The sequence below is a fragment of the Pinus tabuliformis genome, chromosome 9 (assembly GCF_031772625.1).
Source record: "Pinus tabuliformis cultivar Carrire ecotype Pingquan chromosome 9, CPIR1, whole genome shotgun sequence".
NCBI classification, from domain to species: Eukaryota; Viridiplantae; Streptophyta; class Pinopsida; order Pinales; family Pinaceae; genus Pinus; species Pinus tabuliformis.
The window spans coordinates 1,412,108,218-1,412,130,046 of record NC_142307.1 but is presented as its reverse complement, the minus strand read 5'-3'; the positions used below and the strand labels follow the sequence as shown (position 1 = coordinate 1,412,130,046).

General features: G+C 37.3%; 1 protein-coding gene across 2 annotated transcripts in view; it reads left to right on the top strand.

Annotated features, from left to right (window-relative positions):
* LOC149153837 (protein transport protein SEC24 C-like) overlaps positions 1-21,469 on the top strand; it is a 179,061-nt gene extending 157,592 nt beyond the window's left edge. Inside the window, exons 19-27 of one of the 2 annotated variants that reach the window (XM_089438519.1) lie at positions 10,330-10,407; positions 10,625-10,763; positions 11,008-11,172; positions 13,486-13,631; positions 13,757-13,939; positions 20,364-20,452; positions 20,623-20,654; positions 20,900-21,047; positions 21,372-21,469. In XM_089438519.1, coding sequence (XP_089294645.1) covers positions 10,330-10,407; positions 10,625-10,763; positions 11,008-11,172; positions 13,486-13,631; positions 13,757-13,939; positions 20,364-20,452; positions 20,623-20,654; positions 20,900-21,006 — 939 coding nt within the window. In that variant the 3' untranslated portion in view covers positions 21,007-21,047; positions 21,372-21,469. Of the gene's footprint in view, positions 1-10,329; positions 10,408-10,624; positions 10,764-11,007; positions 11,173-13,485; positions 13,632-13,756; positions 13,940-20,363; positions 20,453-20,622; positions 20,655-20,899; positions 21,048-21,321 lie in introns of both variants that reach the window. The other variant, XM_089438520.1, reaches the window with a different exon arrangement.
* The last annotated feature ends 360 nt before the right edge of the window (positions 21,470-21,829 follow it).

Sequence of the window (21,829 nt, the reverse complement as noted above, 5' to 3'; positions counted from 1 at the left end):
GATTTTTCTACCACATTATAAGGTTGAGGAGATGAACCCTTCACTCAAAGGAAAATAATTGGTTAGGTGTGTTAAACTTTTTCAATTTCTATCATATTATAAGGTTGAGCAATCCAAGTTTGAAGACTTTGAGCTAGATGATGTTTATGTATCTCATATTGATGATTCCATTTCTAGTAGCACTAAATCAATGATGAGTTTCATGAGTGATCATGTTGATTAGTGATTTGTAGTGTTGACGTCTAATTTTGTTGCTACTACTACCACTACTATTGAGGTTGCAGAGGAGTCGAAGGAGTCCTCAAACTCTGAGCTAGATTATTTATGTAGCTCATGTTGATGATCCAATGTCTACTAGTGGTGATGAGTTTGAGTTTGATCATGATGAGGAGTGATTATGTTGATCATTGATATGTAGACTTGTAGTAGGCCAGTGGTCCCATAGCTTGTAGCATAATGAAAATGTGCCCTTCACTCAAAGTAAAATAATTGGTTAGGTGTGTTAAACTTTTTCAATTTCTATCATATTATAAGGTTGAGCAATCCAAGTTTGAAGACTTTGAGCTAGATGATGTTTATGTATCTCATATTGATGATTCCATTTCTAGTAGCACTAAATCAATGATGAGTTTCATGAGTGATCATGTTGATTAGTGATTTGTAGTGTTGATGTCTAATTTTGTTGCTACTACTACCACTACTATTGAGGTTGCAGAGGAGTCGAAGGAGTCCTCAAACTCTGAGCTAGATTATTTATGTAGCTCATGTTGATGATCTAATGTCTACTAGTGGTGATGAGTTTGAGTTTGATCATGATGAGGAGTGATTATGTTGATCATTGATATGTAGACTTGTAGTAGGCCAGTGGTCCCATAGCTTGTAGCATTTTTTTTGGTCTCTGGAGGCAATTTAGAGCCTCATCGATTATGTATTTTGTTGCCGATATGTATTTCACTCTGTGCCATTTTGATATATTCACATTTACATGGTATATAGATGAGCAAACTTTGCATATTTTGTCTCTATTGGTTTGGAATCATGGTTTTAAATCTTAAAAATAGGTTTTTCCATTAAAAATTAACTATTTCATGTATATTTTTAAAGACTGGTTCATTGCGATATGACCAGTGCCGATTTGATCAGTTTCGGTTTGAAACCTGGTTTTATAGGTGGACTGGTGCGGTCATTGGTTCTGGTTTTGAATACTATGCTTAGATCACACCACCTATGATTTCACAAGTGATTCCTAAAGAAGAGAGCTTTCTTGGCCAATATTTTTCTAGCATTCATATTCAATAAACTAAGTTGATCACCAGGAGATTGAAATGTCTGAAACGGCATTGATGTCGGATCCCAATCATATCGAAGTTCTTCATGTTGCCATCTGAGGACACCTAAAGTTATTTGCTACACAATCTACACCTTTTTGAGTAGAGATGAACATAAAATTGCAAACGCCTTAGCATTATTAATTGTGCCACACATCGGTAAGGGGCCTTTTATAACCTAAATATGATGGGTATGCTGGATTTAGTGCCAAAATAGGGGGTTTCCAAAGAGGATTTTCCCCTGCTACTCATACTACTAAATCGCTAGCAAGAGAAGTAGCTTGAGTTCCTATGTTTAGAATGGCCTAAACTTACTGGTATTTTAGAAGAGTGCAAAAATCCTAGGCCAACGAAGAAATCCCATTTCCTTGCCATGCTTTCCCCAAAGAAAATTGTTGAGATTATAAGTTGCTTGAGATGGGAAAATACAAGGAATAATAGATGTGTGGTGGTATAGCCGCCAAATAATTCTCCTTTGTCACACCCTACATTCCCCAAAGAAACTTTTTGAGTCAGTCGTTCTAGAAAATGGTAATATTGGATTGGGAGGCCAAGGATCATGACCCAAATGGAGGAGTACAACTAGACACAATGTTACTTGGGAGCGGGAGCGACCATTTTCAGAAGCTCCCGGTTTGGGAGCAAATCCGGGAGCGATTTTTTAAAAATATATATATTTTTTAATTTTTGATACATATATGTCAACAACAACATGTAGAATGATGAATTAGATATAAAAAACATAAAAAAACATAGAGTGATCATTGAACCATATCACATCAATCATCTAGAAATTATAATCTTCATCAACCATGTCCACAAGTTAGTAAAATACATATTACAACTGCAACATACTGAGTCTCGTGAATCATGATTCATCAAATTCAATCTTAAAGTTTCAACTTCAAGCTTTCAAAATTGAAAATTCAATATATAACATTTATCATCATTGATCACCAAAGTTGTACTTGTAGGCTAAGTTTAACCATTACAAGAAGTAATATCTTAGATATTTCTGAGTCCTAACTTCTAACTGTTAACATGAAATGAAATGTTATAAAATGAAACATGAATAATGAAATGAAATGAAACAACTTTAGTCTTTCACGAAGCATGATATTCATAATTCACAATCATTACCAATGAGTTATAATTGCCAACTTCAAACTTCAGATTTTCATTGTCACAGTGATATATTGTTTACAAAAAATATCATTATGATATGAAAGAGTCAAGAGTCAAGGACTCAAGACTCAACAGTTATGAAAACTAATAGAAACTAGAAAAGACAAGTAAACTGTAAATCTACATGTGGCCCTTGCCACGAGAGTCTCTAGGAGTATAAGCAGGTCGTGGTGGTCTTCTAGGAGTCTCCCGCACAGACCGACGACCAGAACTAGAAGGCACATGCCCTCCACGTGAGGGTGTAGATGGAGGTGGCGATAGCAAAGGAATAAGACTCGGACCTCGAGCACTGCTACTGGATGGTGGAGGTGGAGGTGGCATCGCTGCTACAGCTACAACTGCTTCATCTTCATCCCTTATAAGTTCCTCTTCCAGTTCTTCAAGATGCACTATACCATCCTCCAAATTATCATCCTCTAGGTGATTGTCCCAAATTTTATATGTGGGATCCTCATAAGCCCGATCACAGTAACGACTCAACAACCTCAAGTTGTAGTGCACATAACCCAAGCTTTCTGCTCGGTTTTGATTGAGTCTGTTTCTTTTCACATTGTGTATGAAGCTGTAGGTGTTCCAACATCTCTTTGCAGAAGAAGTATTCACAACCTATGATAGAACTTCTTTTGCCAATTTTGGCAAAAGTCCATGGCCGCCATATGTTTCCCACCATGTGAGTGAATCAAATTTGTCTTTGTCTTCCATTGCATGGAAGGTACCAAACAAACCAGTGCCACTGAAGTATTTGCACTTCAAGGCGCACAGCTGCACATTCCTCCCTGTCAGGTATCAAATTTTCTAATGCTTGCAAATATCCACTAGTTACCTCTGCATCTAAATGGGGTTTGGTCCTAATCCCACCCCCTGGTGCAGGTTGGCCCAACCAAGATGTAGAGTAGCATTTTGGCGTAAGGATATACGCCAAGCAATGTAGTGGAAGATTAAGTCTATTCCACCGTTCACACACACAATCATGAATCAGTTTGTACAAGTCAGGATCTCTGTTATGAACAATATCTTTTATTTGCCCCAACATGGTATCCATCTGCTTATACACCTCGCCAATCACTGGTTTTTCTGTATCTGCAAACCGAATCATGTGATAAATGGGCTTGGTGAAATCCAATACTTGCCTCACACTTGTCCAAAACTGATCATCAAGAGCGGCCTCCTCCACCAATTCAAAACCTCACCTGTCAGCTGCATTTGTAGCCCTTTCCTTTAATACCTGCCAATGTGGACTTGATACCATGCTAGCCAATGACTCTCTTACCTTCAAAAGGCGCCTGCAGGTGAGGTAATAACTACCAAATCTGGTCTTCGCAATCTTCAACAACTCCAATCTCGAGTGACTGCGGAAAAGGCCATGGGTATTGCTATGATTTGTAATAAATTTTATCATTTGTTTGCCTTTCTTGTACAAATCACCAATCCATTTGTATTGTGCATTTTTGTTCTTGACAACATCATGCATCGGAAGGTTCAATGTGTGAACCAAACATCCAGACCAAAATATGTTGGGGTATTTATCCTCAATAAGCTCCCGCTGCCTTACAATTAGGAGCACTATCAGTGATGACTTGGATGACATTGTATGGCCCAATACGGTCAATTGTTTCAAGTAATGCTTCTGCAATGTTGATGGCGGTCCTAAACTTGTCTAAGTAATCATGTGCAGTTAGAAAGATGGCACCACTAACAGACACATCAAGAACACTTATCAATGGCTTGCCTTTTACATTTGTCCATCCATCAGATACAATGGACACCCCATGGTCAGTCCAAGAACTTGTCATTCTATTCAAAGAATGTGATATTTTTGCTTTTTCATGATCAAGTCCAACGGTTCTTGCCTTGTCATACCCAGGGCTCTTGTATCCTTTAGGGGCATCATTTATGGCAGAAACCATTTCGTGCCAATAAGGTGAGCGAAGAACATTGAATGGTATCCCACATGCATAGAGAAACCTGTAAACCTTTGAATCCACATCATTCCTACACCCCTCATCAAGGAAATCTGATATGGTTCTATGCCTTAAAGCTGATGACCCTGTGCCTCCATATCCACTGCCTTGGGAGGATGTTGAAGGAGTTCTTTGTGCTTGTGATTGTGAGCTTGGTTCAAAGAAACCCCTTGATTTTTTTTGATTTGTATTGGGCTTCCTCCTCTTCCCTTATGTATTTGGCTCTATCCGTTGCTGACATCGCTGGACAAGTTTTGATTCCTATTTGTTTGTGTCCATCCCATGGCCTTTTCTCGCAGAGGTGTTTTCTGGCACGGGTGTATGAACCTGTGTAATCATTGTTGCAAGGGGGCAATGAAATTTAGTGGTTCCACCCCCTCTCCCTGCTTCAAGCCTGTTAACATATTTCCACAATGGGGTTTGGTCTTGTTTAGTTTTTTGAGAGTCATGTTCACCCTCCTCCAGCTCCTCCTCACCGGGGTTTTCATCAAATCCACTTTCTCCAGCTTCTTCATCCCCCTCTTCATTTTGGCCCCTCCGTTTCCTACTCTCCAACACCATAATAACCATAAAAGGGACCAAGAAGAGGAAAATGCCAAGAAATATAGCCAGGTCCATGATGTTTGATATTTGTAGGCTTTTGAATCTGCAAATTAATTTAATTTATTTAGATTAATTAATTTGATTTATTAATTTAATTTAGATTCATGATTTTTTTACTAAATATAGCTAATAAACTAAATCAAACTAACTAAACTAACTAAATTACTAAGTTACTTACCTCTTTGCAGGCTTGCTACTCGCTTCTCCTCGCTCCTTTGCTCTTGCTCTCATTCAAGTGATAATGAAATTTTTGTTTGCCCCATTGAGTTTTTAAAACATAATTTTTTTTTTTTTTAAATTGGATCTTTTTTTTTTTGTTGTTTATTTATTGTGTCGCGTCTGCGGCTTTTTTTCCACTCGGATCGCTCCTGGAGCAAAAATTTAACGCTCGGGAGCGATCGCTCCCGAGTTGTAATTTTCGCTCCGGGAGCGATGCTCCCGATGTCACTCCCGAAATTCGCAGTGAGCGCAAATTTTTTTATCGGGAGTGCGCTCCCGAGCCGCTCCTGCGCGGATTGGGAGCGGGAGTGGGGGGGGGGAGCGCTCCCCCGCAACTCTGACTGTTCGGGAGCGATTTCGTGAGTGCGCTCCTGCCCGGAGCGTGGATTCGGTGCGGGAATGAGGGGGGGGGGAGCGCTACCCCGCAACTCTGACTAGACATAATACTTAGTAGAGAAGTCTTTGATACATCAAGTGAATGCACAAAGGTATCTCTACAGATCCATGGACCCCACTACATGATAGAGTCACAACTAGTAAAGTACTGTTACCCACTAAGTGGGTAAATTGCAGGAGAATGTTTTTTCCAGTGTTCCACGGGGACTCCCCCCCCCCCCTAGGGGTCTAGTTTCCTCGCTCCCCCGTGCTTCGGGGACTTGGGGACTAGAAGGGGACGTTTCCCCACGCTCCCAAAAATGAGGAAACTCAGGGGGACGTGCCAGGGGGACGTTTCCATTCCTTGAGGGGGCGTTTCCTTGCTGTACAAGATGTTTGTACTGGCACTGAGATTTTACCGAGATATCCCAGGACTGCTGTGTATAACACTGTCCGTTCGTCCGAGATTTTCATCTTCTAATCACTGTTATATTACGCTGTCCAACATGCTTAAATTGCTATAGAAGAACCACCGAGATCAGATGTCAAGACTGTTATAAACAACCTTGGATTTACCACGCTGTCATCTACAACTACGTGCCATTAATGTGGGACCTTGTACCTGAGTTTATAACTTTGACTGCGGCTGCCACACCTGTCATTTTTCAGCGTGAACAGTTCTTCTTTTGGCTGTAAGTTACATGTCTCTTAGACTGCGTAGAAGTTTCCCTGATCTGCGTGTAATTTCCCTTCGTGACTGTGTTTTAAATTTCTTTCCTTACTGCGGCTATATGACAAATGATCTGCGTGGCTGCCATCTATGCCTGCGGCTGTATCATGTCAATGGATCTATTGCGTGGCTCATCCTCATCAGCAGCGTGGATATCCTCATGACTGTGTATGACTGCGTGGTGTATTATATGAATGCCCAGCATATATATTCAATGTATATATTTCCAGCGTATATGCCATGTATGGACTCCATATTGCATTAACGTGGTTCCATATTCATATGACATGAACAACATTTGACATGTGAATAGCGTCTAATATATGAACATCGTTTGTATACATATCACACCATGAACAGCCTCATGAACATCATTTAATATATGAACAACGTTTGATATATGAACAATGTCTAACACATATCTCACCATGAACAACCATGAACAGTTTAATGCATATCTCACCATGAACAGGCCTACGCTATGCTTTGCAGCTTTTCAATTCAAACCAAATTGGCAAATTGTCATAGTGGACTCAATTAATAAATTATATTTTATATCTATAAATTTTTAAGACCTGGCGCTCCCCCACGTTTCCTAAAAAATGTAGGGAGCTTTTGCATAGGCCGCTCCCGCGCCCCCTCACTCCCTTGCCCCCTCGTCCCGGAACCTTGGTGGAACACTGGATTTTTCCTTCCTTGGATAACCATCCAACAACCCTATTTGATCAACACATAACACATAACATGATGCTAGGATCCTCCACTTCTTGCTTTGGTCAGATGTCTCTCCCATCCTGCATTCCTTCTTGAAGGAAGGTAGGTCATCCATTGATGGATACTTTACCAATTATGTAATCATGTGCTTTCACTTATTGTTATGGGCACGCTAATATGGATCAAGGGGAAAACTAGATGATTGATCATTCTTGACTGTATTCTTGTTCTCTCACTTAACTTGGGAGGTTAGTCTTTGACTCTTTTTCAGTGGGACCTCCTTTGAGGCCTTAGGGTTTTAGGGAGGGCATTACTAGAGAGGCTCTGATTGAAGTAGCGTGTCCATGATATTCCATAGTAACCTCTATCCATCTTTCCCTTTATTTCGTCTCCATTCTTTGGGTTGGTGGCCATTGGTCATGGGGATCCTCATCCTTGAGTGTCCGGGTTAGAAAACTTTGCCTTGGAGGTTGATGCAGCTAAAAGAAAGATAAAAGCATAAGAATGCCATACTGAAAGAAAAAGATAACATGCAAAAGATGGGCAGGACATTTAATTAGAGCAAGGGAAAAAACCTCCCCAATGAGGTGACAATGGCAACCCTTTCTGTTTCCATAAGGACTGGCCCCACCTAGTGAGGATTTGCACCGAGTCTGCTAGATTTTGCGGCAACAAGTACCTAAATCAAGGCATGAACAAACTTTTGGTCAAATTTCTGATACATGACACATGCCTGTGTCATGTTTTTTGAAGGTGCATGGTCAACTAGATAACTAGCAAAAGCTTCTTCATGTTTAACAGGGATTTAGGAGTTAGTTTGAAAGTTTCTTCAAAAGGAGCAAAGCTATTGCTCTTGTGAACAACTTGGCTAGAAAGACATGAGCCTTTCTGGGTGCCATCGTACTCCTTAACTTCTGTAGAATGGTAGTGGTGGTAGTGTGTGATATTTGAGGCTTTCCCTTCTGGTGGGAAGTGCCCAACCTATGGACAAAGATTTAAATGCACTAACAAGGGAAGAGGTCTACATCTGAGGCATATTCCCAGTGATCACATAAATAATCTGACAGTACCATACAAACCCTTAGAGCCTCAAACGATCATTTGAAAAGCCTGATATCTTGATGGTGAACTGTTGTAGTAAACAAGCAATATTCTGTTTGATATTGATGAAGAAACATGTTTGTAGAAATGTTTTGATAGTTATGATTGATAAAGTGATAGAATGATGATGTTACAAATGAGGGGCCCCTGTTGTAAATACTAGGAAGGGTGCCCTTTCATATGAAGAGGCATGTCTCTTTGATAAGACACATCTTTACACCTTTTCATAAATATATATATTGTTATGTTTGTTACGTTTCTGACATCTTAAGAAATCCTTTGTCCTCAAAGCATAATGAACATGATTCTCTCGAGTCTCTAGTTACATACGTCACTATTTTCATGGGTTTGGCTTTGGTTGATTTCATGTGTATTAATTATCAGTTATGGTTTTAACCATCAAATTATTGGTTATGGAACATGGATGGCTAATATTGATATGCATGAGAACCCTCTTTTTTGGTTGTAACTTATAGTTCTACTCTTGTGATTCCTGAATAATTTCGATTCTTAACTCTTTGTTATTTTACATACATACATATGTACGTACATACATACATGTATGTATGTATGCATATATTTGTTTACTCGCCATTTTCCCAATGTATCTGGATCTTTGCTTTTCAAAAATCTCTGGTGGATCTGTATTCAGATCCAAATCCAGATCTGAATCTGTATCTGTATCCTGGTAACTTATATATTTATATATTTGTTTACTTGCCATTTCCCCACTGTATCTGGATCCTAGCTTTTCAAAAATCTCTGGTGGATCTGTATTCAGATCCAAATCCAGATCTGAATCTGTATCTATGTCCTGGTAACTGATCTTGCAATTCCATCGTATTTTTGCTGATTTATTAGAAAAATCAGCTTGTGGCAGAGCTCCATTCTCACACTAAAGTTAGAATTCATTTTGCCCATTTTTCCTTGCTGTTTTTGTTTCGAAGAGGTGGAACTTCTGTTCCATGTGTTGAGGGAGGGGAAAGTAAAATTTGATTGTTTGATGTTGTTTTAAGTTTATATTTTAATTGTTAATTTGGCTGAAAAACCAATTTCCATGCATTTTATGTGATTTTTTTCTAATCTTGTCGAGGTTTTTCCTTAGTCAGCAATTTAGGACTATGGCCGGAGACATTTCTGAGTCTGTTTTCTGCAATACTGCTATTAAATGCTCCAGGTTCCACTTAGCTGTGAACCTGCTAGAACACGTCTTTGCTGGCAATATGCCGATTCTTAGCTTGGTGTGAGACTCAATCTATAGGTGTAAATTATTCATTTTAGAAGGTTTTGTGTGCATTGAATCTTTTGTACATCACGATAATACAATGCAAGTCACAAACTTTTTTGAAATTATTATTGTTATTTCACTTGATGACATTTATCTACAACTTTTGTGCCAATTGTGAGTGTTCCAGTACATGACATATGTGGCAGTTAGAGAATCACCAATGTGCATGGATGCTAGATTTGAAAACAAAGGTTTTGTGCACCTTGTTGACACTTTAGAACACATATTTGCAAGCACCATCTTGCTTAGAATGGAAGAGGACAGAGGTCAGTCAAAAAGTTCACCATCCATTGGGTAACCCAAAGATACAGAAAATCTCATAAGAGAAGATGCCACCAATGAGGTGTTTCATCTCGGATGGTGCTGAGCACTCAAATGTGTCTCCAGCTTCTTTTTCCCTTGCACTGCCAATGCTAGGACAGACATTTCTGCTTTCTCGATCTTTTGCCACCACTGGACCAGGCATTCCCATTGCCTTTTCGGGTCTCTCTGTTATACACATATTAATTTATACTACACATTTATTACGGCTTAATCATTCTTAGGTTAAATTTCTTAGATGTGGCAGGAGGTCCTGTTCCCTCAGTGTTGAGACAGATGTAATGTAATGATGTTCTTTCAAAACCCCATTAAGTCCTTTCGGCTACTTGTGGATATTCATTGTTGATTCTTATTAGTCTTCATTTGATGAAAGGCAACAAGATAAGATAGGTCCATTTTATGTTATGGTGAAATGTGGTATGGTGCATATATTCTTATTAGAAATTTGTCAAATGCAGCCTTTATATTAGATGCTTATTAAACGTATTTGAATCTCATGAACAGATTGATTGTGATAAAACTATAATGGTCACATTCAAGCATGATGACAAGTTTCAGGAAAATTCTGAATGCTCATTTCAGGTAAATCTCTATGGGATGTTTATATCCTTGATTGTATTTAAAAATGCCAATGCATTTGTTCTTTGTTATGGACATTTGTTAAGATAAAGATACCATAAATCATACATCGCTATGGCAGGAGCTGCTTTGTTATATATAGAGTGGCGAGCATGACCACTTTGGAAGTGGAGATAGTACTTGCTACCTAATTTCATATATTTCTGTTATTCTGTTTTAGTGTGCAGTTCTTTACACAACAGTGTTTGGCCAACGAAGAATACGGGTTACAACTCTTTCACTTCCATGTACAAGTGTGCTGAGCAATCTTTTCCGTGGGGCTGACCTGGATGCTCAGTTTACTTATTTCTTGAAACAAGGTAAGGTGGGGTGTTTTGTGGATGAAGTAGGTAGATTCTGGGGAACATTTTTGACAATGATGTTTACTAGTCATTGTTTTACAGCAGAACTTTTTGCTAGGAGAAAACATCACTACAAAAAGCAGTTACATACATTGTTTTTATGTTTGCTTATTCAGTTTATTTTTTGCCTTGTATCATGTATGCTTTTTTAATATATTTTTGAATAGGAAGCTCCTCAACAATGTGTTTTCTCTTTTTGCAGCTGGAAATGAAATCTCAAATACACCACTTGCTCAAGTAAGAGAACAAATGACAGGCCTTTGTGTTAGCATTCTTCATACGTATCGCAAATTTTGTGCAACTGCTTCATCCTCTGGACAGCTTATTCTTCCAGAGGCTCTCAAGCTTTTACCACTTTATACACTAGGTACATGCTACAGAAATCATCAACCATTGGAAGGATTATCCATTTCATAGTTATCAAGTTCCTTTTCTGCTTTTATTTTTAGAATATCCTTTGATGTTTGAACAATCAACTCAAAGTTAAAAATAATTGCAGCATAGATTTCATGTATTGCTTCAAATTGTAAGTCCAATGCATTGCTTTAATATTGGATCCTCTCTATAAGTGGGATGTCTTGTTTAGGGTCTACACTATAAGGTCAGCTTTCATCTGTGTGACCGAGTCTGGCACCCTTCTATCGGATCTGGATTTTCCAGGATCGACCATTGAAATGGATCCCTAGGAGGAGGAAATGGATCCTGTGCTGATGAAATATATACTGTGGAAAAGGAAATGGAACTTGAAATTCTGAAATGAATCCTGAAACTTCCAGTGCTTTTTTGAGTCTTTGAACTGATCTCTAAAAAAATGTTTGTTTTATGAAAAAAAATTCAAAAGCTTGAATTCCTAAACATGTAAACCCTAAATGCCATTCTTAGTCAGGGTCTGATCTATTGTTATGCCAAGACCTGCTCTCAAGGTCTTATCTATCAAGGTCTACTCTCAAGGCTTGTTCTATCATTATGGTCAAGGGATGCTGTCGAGATCTGAGCGATCCTTATGTGCTACATTGTTGCTCACTTCTCCCACACTATTACTTAGCCCTGGCATAGCCTTCGAGAAAACCACTTTATTAACTGCTGATATGGATATGTGAATGTGACTTACAAAAACGCTGTTATGACCTGCCAAGACCATCAATGGTGGCTAACTTATCAAACTATCAGTTATGGTACATGGATGGCTAATGGTAACATGTATGAGAACTTTCGTTTTTGTTTATGACTTAAATTTCTACTCGTCATTATTGAATGGTCTTGATTTTTTTTTTTAAATTTATCATAAAAATATTTTGATACTTTTTTGTACTACTTGTTTCTCTGCCCTGTCTGGATCTTGGCTTTTCAAAAATCTGGTGGATCTGTATCTGTATCCTGGCAACTTAGGTTTTATCTAAGTTGAATGATATGAGGAATTGGGTACGCATTTCTAAAACTGAAATGCATTGGAAACATTACCCATTAAAAAATTGAAAATGGGGAATCATATATATTACTTTATATTGAAACTTGGAAAGAAATCATTATGAATAAATGAGCAAGAACATTTAATTTTTTAAATGACAAATATAAATGACAAACAATGTTCAACTTATATTGGGATTCTCATTGCTAGTGTCACCCTTTGCCTTTACCTCAATCGTCTAGGGACATCAGTCAACACCATCCAATTTTGATGGAAAGTACTTAATCCAAGCTTTAAAATATGCTACAAAAAGTCTAGCATGCCTGATCAATGATTCTGGTGGAAGGGTACATTTTTGCTAAGGCCATGACAGAGGAGTCCAACAAGCAATATCACTAACATTGAGGTACATATGTCATAAAGGGCTTGGTACTCTTGAGTCTTGATTAACTACCATTTCCATACCTTCATACATCATAGAATCAAATGAAAACAATCCTGAAATTCTGAAAATTGTAAATCTGCCAAAGTTTGAATAGGATATGAAATTCTACTTTCTCCATATGAAGACTGAAGGTTGGAACACTTTCAAACATTCTGAAACAATTAATGGTAATGTTAAAAATTTAAATAATACTTAAGAATTTAACATTACCATTAATTAACAACATTTTGTTTCAAACTGAGAGTGAAATCCCTTTTAAAGAAAAAATCCCGGTCTTCAGAGGTTTCTAGAAGTGTCTTAATACATAATTAACCTCTGACTAGGCAATAAAACAAAAAATGTGGGTCCTAACAATTAAATCAAGGCAAAATCAGACAAATTTCATTTGGGAATGCATTGTACAGACATTGAAATGCATTTCAGTTTGTTGGAAACACATTTCCGACATGTGAAATGTGTTTTGTATGAACTAAAACATGTTTCCATCAAGTTCAGGGTTTCGATACGGAAACACAGCTGATACGTTGGCTGGGGGGTGCGCAAGATTCCTGCAACATAGGTTTTTATGTATTCTTCTACATGATGATAGTACATAAGCCTGTTTTGTTGCAATAAAAAGTAGTTGTTAAATGTATTTTGGAAGGTGATGATTGTGAGCATATTGGGACTATTTACTTTCTTTCTGCAAAATTTGCGAATTCAGAGCACATTGTTTTTCTCATTTGGCCTGCAGTTGTTAAGGTATATTGTTTTTTCCTCGTCTTTTTATTTTGTTAATACCCAGCACAGCATTTGGCTAATTTCTACTTGATTTTGCTATCCTACAGCATTAACAAGGAGTATTGGGCTACGTCCTGATGTGCGCATTGATGATCGCTCTTATTGGATAACTCGAGTGGCATCAATTTCTTGCTCTTTGGCAGTTCCATTAGTGTATCCTCGAATGTTTGCAATTCATAACTTGACACTGAAGGTTAACTATGTGATATTCTTAAATCCTAACTGTTAGACTCTTGACCCTTAAATGAGCCTGAGACTTTATTCTTGTTTTCATATATTTGGTGTAATGAATCATTGTATGCTCTGTTGCTTTTGCAGGACACAGATACTAGTGTTGTATTGCCATCATCACTCCCACTTTCAAGCGAACATATAGATAATAGTGGAGTCTTTATTTTGGAAAATGGGGAAGATGCTTTAATATATCCGGGAAAGGCCGTAAGTGCTGATGTTTTGCAACAACTTTTTGGGGTGTCATCAGTGGATGACATTTCTGACCAGGTGGGTGCTTCATTTTCTTGTGAAGTTGATTTTTCAAGTAAGATGAAGTTACATGATGGGCATTTAAATTTCAATTGTGAGTCATTATTGAGTTTTATACTAAAAAAATGAGGGGCTTCGTATGGCATCCTGTGTCTCTGTTTTCTGGTATGAAATTATGACAATATGTACAGATAGCACACTAATAAATACAGATGACAGAAATAGGTCACTTCCATAGTCTTAAAGGGCCGTTAAAGACCTATTACCTTGAAATCACCAAATCACAGAAGCCTAAGTTAGGCATTAAAACAAAATCCCCTACCAAAAAAATCATTGGCTTCGGGCCAAATCATTCTCCAAATTGTAAATCCTTGGACCTATGGAGAGTCGAGGCACCGCTGCTGCGTTAGGGGGTTATCATCCTTAGGTTTGAAGGTAAGCCTGTTGTTTGAGGTGGCCCATCCACAGCTAGGCCCCACCAACCGTCATTCTATCCTTCCAAGGATTTGGTCACATTGGAGATCACAAGGGGGATGCAAGGTACTTTTTTTCCCTTAAGTGACCATGCTGCCACATTACGCTGGCCACCTGGTTAACTCTGCCTTCTCTCCAACTGCTCATAAACTTGCCTGCCTGTATGGTGACAGGGTAGGTGATGGTGAAACAGGATTGAGTCTGGTCTGGAACATGATCAATTGATGTTTTTTATTGTGTCACCATGATAATAAGTGTTAAAAGTAGATTACAGTGGACCCATCAGCAAGCCCTAATGCAGAAACAGTGTAACAGCAGCAAGTATAACAGCACTAATCACAAGAGTAGATCGTACCAATAGGTGGCCCCAAGGGAAAACAACCAGTACTTCAAGAAAGGTCAACTATTAAAGAAATATCCACAAGAAGAGTGAAATGGAGAAGTTACCTTAGGCGTTTATCATACATCCGATTAGAGTTGTAGTGCTAACCCCAGAGGGGGACTAGGTCAGCCTTAAGATGAATAGCCATAAATATTAAAGTGGGTAAATTATCCATTTTTAGGTTCATTAAAGCCATCAATACGCCCAGTAGTGGGTCAGTATGTGGCCTCAAGTGAATATCACACCATCGTTTCAACGGCCCCAATTATTCTGTTCATGGAGTCATGGAGAAAGATGATGAAACAGAGTGGCCATACCCAACTGAATAGAGAGACAGCTGTAGCTACAATAAGAAAGAGTGTGTTTTTTGGATACAAAACGTGGAAAGGTTTATGGATACCTAACCATCATGGACATAGGATTGGGCAACTCCTGAATAAATGCCATGTTTGAACCAGTGTTCCACGGGGATGTGTCCCCCAGGGTCGGGTGCACGCACCCCATGCACCCGGGACGAGGGGACGTCTGGGGAAATGTTTCCCCACGTCCCCCTTTTGGGGAGACGTGGGGAGACGCAAGGGGGGACGTTTCCCTAGTGTGGGGGATGCCACTCCCCACTCAAAATGGGCTATGCGTCCCCCCTTAAATTTGCTTGTAAACAATGATTTATGACAGGGGAAACCTAGTATTTGATCATATTGCCCTACTAATGCTATGCAATTCATGGTAATGTTAAAAGTAAAAGTGACATTCTCCTCTATCTTTCATACATTCTCCTTTATCTTTCATTTTCATCTTTTTACTTAAATTTTTAACATTACCATGAAATGACTCAAGATATTTGAGAGTGGTTCCGACCTCATTGGATTTCATATGCAGAAAGTAAAATTTTAGATCTCAGTCAAAGTCCAACAGACTTAACAACTTTTCAGGAATTCAGGATGCGATGGATTGCAATGTTCCATTGCATTTTGTCATGTACAAGGGTATGGAATTAGTATTTAATCAAGAGCACCAAGTCCTTTGGGTACTTTAGAGTGACTTTTAGACTCATCACTCCACTGTTTTTGAGTTTAGTTATATCAATTTGCTATCCCAGTCTTTAGATTTCAGTATATAATATAGCTATTTTGCTTAGTACTAATTAGATTCTAGAATGATGAATGATGAATTTTAATTTTAAATCAATTTAGAATCTAGAATGATGAATGATGAATTTAATTTTTAAATCAATGTAGATTCTAGAATGGTGAAATAATGAATGATGAATATGTATCAGAGTATTTCATTATTGAATCTCGTGGTCTACGGATGAATCATGTATGTATTAGTAAGGATTGGATCAATGTAGTTCATTACTTAGTTAAATTATGTATGTAGCATTGTATTTATGCTAAGTTACCAGGATCAAGATCCTGATCCGGATCCGCCAGTTCTTTGAAAAGCCAGGATCTGGAAACGGCAAGTACAAGCAAATATAATATTTTTTTTATGATTTTTAAAATTAAAATTTATATAAATATAAAAATAAAATTAAAATTTATATAAATATAAAAATAAAAATATATGTTAATTTTTCAATATGTAATTTTTATATACAATAAATAATTATTATATAAGTAATTCCTAAGGTGTCATTTATAAATATTAATTAAATTTATATAAAAATAAAAAAACATATGGAAATTTTTAAATATATAAATTCAATATAATGCTTTAAAAATAATTATTATATTAATCATAATATAATTAATGCATCATTTATAAATATTTAAACATCAATTATTAGTTATAATTACTTTTTAAACTTTAAATAAAATATCTTCTAGATAAATACGAGTAGATTATAATCTTGGCGTCACATGTATTAAAGTTTATAATATGTATTTGTATTAAATAATATAAAGTTTATAATATATCTTTGTATTAAAGTTTATAATACTGTCAACATAGAAATAATAAATTGTGGCCCGCCAACTCCCTCTCGGACTTCATATCCGCTCGTTCTTATTATTAGCTTCATTCACTTGAATTAAAGTTTATAATATATTGTATTAAAAATAATACATTTCAACGTAAAAATAATAAATTTTATGACATCCAACAACTCCCTTGTTTATTTTTGCAGAGGGATTTTTAATCCATTTCTTAACACTGGAAATTGACTTGCCTTGATATTTCTGTTTAGAAATTTGTGCTGAATTACAGTTTTTTACCCACGGATATAAATTTTTGCTGGCATATGGTATTTACACATGGAGAGAAGACGGGCATATCTCTACGGATCCGGATTCGAATCCGTCTCTGATCCAGGGATCCGCGGATCCAGCCATCAGGCTTGATTGATCCGGTAGCATAGTATTTATGCTTTCATTATTGAATATGAATTTAAAATATATATATATATATATATATATATATATATATATACCCCGATATCCCCCTGTCCCCCCTAAATTTCCCTAAAATGTGGGGGCTAAAATTTGAGGGTACTCCCACACATCCCCCTTGTGTGTCTCCCCGCCCCCGTGTCTCCCCGTCCTAGAGTCTTGGTGGAACATTGGTTTGAACTGCCCATAATTTGGGGAAATATGACCCTGGTCTGTCCATTTGATAAATAGGTGTTGTAAAGAGGCATTAACACAAGAGAGAGAAGGTACAGAAGTGAGTGGTCTTATCCAACTTAATGTAGAGTCAGCCATGGCTGGAAGAAGAAAGAGCGGGTTTTGTGATGGCAGAACTCAATACAAAGGTGGACCCAACAATCAGCTGGAAGAATGCTGCCACCAAATTCCTCATCATCTGGGAGACTACGATATTGAACTGCCCATCTGATAAAGGAGTGCAAGAACAATCCTATACAAGAATCAACTTTGAGCCATGCATCTCTTGGAAATTTGTGACAACTGGATTGCTTATCCGCCGAAGCAAATTTTCCACTGAATTGTTCATTTGCTAGAAAATACTATCACTCACCTGCTCATGCAGGTCTGGAAAACATTCCAACCATACAGCACATCTACTAGAAGTGAACATAGGCTGGCAAGAATCACCATGAACCCCAAGTTCAATAGCTGAGAACTGTGTCTAAAATCACCAACCAAGTCATCCAATACAAAAGTACCAACCCCTATAATATGGAAAAGTTTACAATTAATGTGCTGTCAATACAAGGAGCATAATCATTTAAAACTGTGAGGTCCTGATTTGCAAAATATCAAAGAATAAAAATGGCGAGGTGGGGGCCTCGGATACTAGGGGTGGGGGTGGGATTTCGGAGTCTCTGTGCAAGCTGTATGCAGTGAGAGTCGCACGTACGGTTATGGGGGGGGGGGTTAACATCTATACATATAGTGTGGTGGCCTACCCCATTTGTTCCATGATCTATGGGTCTACTGGAGTTACCCACTTCGATCAATTAGCCAAGATTTTGAATCCATCTGATTCAGTAAAAGGAAGCCTTTGTAAAAACTCGAAAACGACCTGCTAGAGGGGCCAGGAAAGTGATTGAAACCCTACAATAAAGATGATCTAGAAAACCTAGTTCTGTAGCCTTCAGGGCAATGCTACTAGTCTGTAGTGTCACAGATCAAAGAAGCCTTTGTAAAAACTTGAAAAGGACCTGCTAGAGGGGCCAAGAAAGTGTTTGAAACCCTACAATAAAGATGATCTAGAAAACCTAGTTCTTTAGCCTTCAGGGCAATGCTACTAGTCTGTAGTCTCACAGATCAACTCTGTAACCAAAAAAGGTCTGACATGAAGCAATCATTCGGATCACAATGTGACAGGTGGGCTCCCCGAGAAGCGCTGGAGAATAAATATGACAAACATATAGGGCAATGGCTCTTGCTAATAGTGTGCTGGATCTCTTGTAAAAGAACAATTATCTACTCCTGGTTCTGCAATGATAATTGCATTGTCAAAGGCCCCAAGAAAATTCAAAAAAGCCTGGAAAATAGGAGAAAACCACACAATAACAACACTTTTCCAAAAAGCAGTAGTGATTTTTTGTTGAAACAGAGAGGAAGATAGGGTGCAGTGTCTTAGAAGATTACCAATCTGCAAAACTAACCCCTTAAATATGCTGGAAAAACCCAAAGATACCAAAAAGAGGAGGATGTTTGTGGTGGATAGGGTTATTCAAAAAAAGAAAAATAAACTAAAAGTACTGTAGTTTCAAACCTGAAATAGCCCTAACTGGCACTGGATAGAAAGGGAAAAGCTCACACTAGCTCTGGTATCACCAGCAACCCCTACCTCAGAAACTGTGTAACTGCAACAGGTACAACAGCACTAATCACAAGAATAGATCATAACAATAGGTGTGCCCAAGAGAGAGAAGGATGGAGAGATCATCACATAACTAAAACAGCAAAGACTCCAAGAGGATGACTAGGTTGGCCTTTTAGCCAAAATAGTCATCCTCTTTGGGCAATAGCCCCAAGAGGATGACTAGGTTGGCCTTTTAGCCAAAATAGCCATAAATGGTGAAATGGGTAAATTACCCATCGCAGACTCATTAAAATACTTGATCCACGGAATAGTAGTTTGGTACATGGAAGTGAAGGTTACAACATCATTTTGTCAGTGAGTCCAACAGATGGAAGTAGAACTGAAGACACTATGAATTCATAAGTACTTACAAGTGTGAGAACCCAAATTTATACTAACCAATTTCATTACAGAAGGCAGAGTCAAATTCTTTTACATAAGATACGAGGAAAAGATTAACCTTTTGGAAGCTTGATTTTCCGATGTTTGATGACAAAGTTGCAGGTAAAATGTGATAATAATATTAAGAAGGGTGCAAGTGATGTCCTATTTTTCTGTGGAATTGTGAGGTGCAGTTGATCACTAAAAAAAAAGCTCTTTGAAAATTGCAACTAGAGTTACAAAAGATATTAGATTGGCTTACCTTTTTTCAAAGTTTGCATGCTTTCATACTGGTTGATATGCTACAATGTTCTTTTATGAGCTTCGTAATTAGTATTAGCATCTTAGAACATATTAACTGATCAAACATTGCAAACCTTTCCAGTTTATCACAATCTTCATTTTCTGTCACATTTGCTGATAAAATTGTTTGATCATACTATTCTGCGTATCTTTCCATGCTGGAAGGATTGCAAAAAATTATTTTCTTCCTGATGGGATTATACAATTTCTTTTTCTCCTGATGAATTTTGGACGTTATTGGTAATATAGACTATTATCTCTTTCTGTGAATGTCTTGTAGTGGATATAACGTAATAATGTTTTGGTAAACACCCGTATTGAATTTAGTTCATATTAGATTAGCTGGAAAATTCAATATTGTTCAGGGGAAAGTGATTTGTTATTTCTGATTGTGGCTACACAGACTATTTCACAGACTCTTTATGTACTGATGCTTAATATTATAATGATCATCAAAATTCGTGTGTTGAAGATTGCCTAGGAGTGTATAGATATTAACTATCAAATAAACTATGATAAAATGCCATGCCTTTCCAGGATAGAAATGAATTCTATTTTCAAATTAATTATAAAATTAATTGTGTATGTTAGACTGTGCATAATGAATGCCATATATGTGGTTCTTTGCAGTTCGTGTTGCAGGATTATGGGAATGACCTTTCAAGAAAACTTAATGAAGTTATTAATGAAATTAGGCGTCAAAGGTGTTCATACTTACGGTATGGATTTTTTTGTTATTCTTAAGAATGATATAATATTTTATGATGGATTATGTCTTACAATAGAAAAGCAGAATTGACTAATGCAACTGTAGTTATTTGAAAGTGAGGTCAATTATATTTTGCAAGCTAAATAGTGCATAATTACTTGGTAAATTTGTGTTAAACAGATTACGAGTATGTAAGAGGGCAGATCCAACAGGTAAGTTGAACCGAGCTTAGCTGATATGCTTTTGTAACCATTTTTCATGGATTACTTTAAGGGGAACCATCCTAGGAGTTTTTGTTAGCCTATTGATCGAATTTGAACAATTAAAATGGTTAATATTGGTGTTTATTTTGTGGCTCCTATTGTTTTTTACATCATGGTTTCTCCTCTAAACTTTTAATTTGAATTAATATGTCCTGGTTTGCTTCTTGAATGGATATTTTTCTTTTGATTGGCAGAGTTCTTATTCTTTTCATTCATGGTGGAGGACAAAAATGCTCTTGGATCGTCTTATGTGGAGTACCTTGTACATGTTCACCGGCAAATTCAGAATAAAATGACCTAAGAGGAGTGAGATTGGTTGTCGGTAAATTTTGACCAATTTTAGTGAGTGTTCTCAAAATTTTCCCATTGTGTTTTCTTAGCTTATTTTTGTCCAGTCAATTTGTATTTAGGCAAAGTGCCGTTCAAATTGTTGATTGGAAATATCAATCCTATCCTTTTGAGAATTATAATGTTGTTGATTTAGACATTGTAAGCACAAGTAATTTCATATCTATAATAATGGCTTTCAGTCTGAACATTCTGTTTCAATTTTCATATTGTGAATTTCATTCTCCATGACTGATTCCCAATCATTCTGTTATTTTTGTCTTACCAGTTATAACAAGCGCATATTATTTATATTGTTCCTTGTATTTATTGTTGTAGCACCCAGCTGCATTCAATACTAAATGCTGGCAATATACGAAGTGAAATCAGATTTGGTCCCGTTTATTCTGCATTTGATACAGTTGATGGTATTGTAAGGGTGCATTTAATGTAAACAGGTGGTTAATAAATTTTGCATGTGCATGACAAGCCCAATGTCAGCACGGTTATTTATGGTCATTGAGATTGATTTGAGGACCAGGTATTAAATGTTTCTTTGTTAAAGGAAATGAGTAGTTAACTCCACTGATCCACAGTTTTACATTTTAAAGTGTGGCACATAGGATAATTAATCATTAAACCACGTTTTATATAATAAAACCTTGTGATATTGACCTTTTGCAGTTAAATATGGTCCTATCAATAGAATGGATGACATAAGAAATAGCAGGAGCAGAGTAGCTTTCCATCTTTTAGTTGCATATATATATTAATTTTTTTTTCCTTTTTTGGTTATT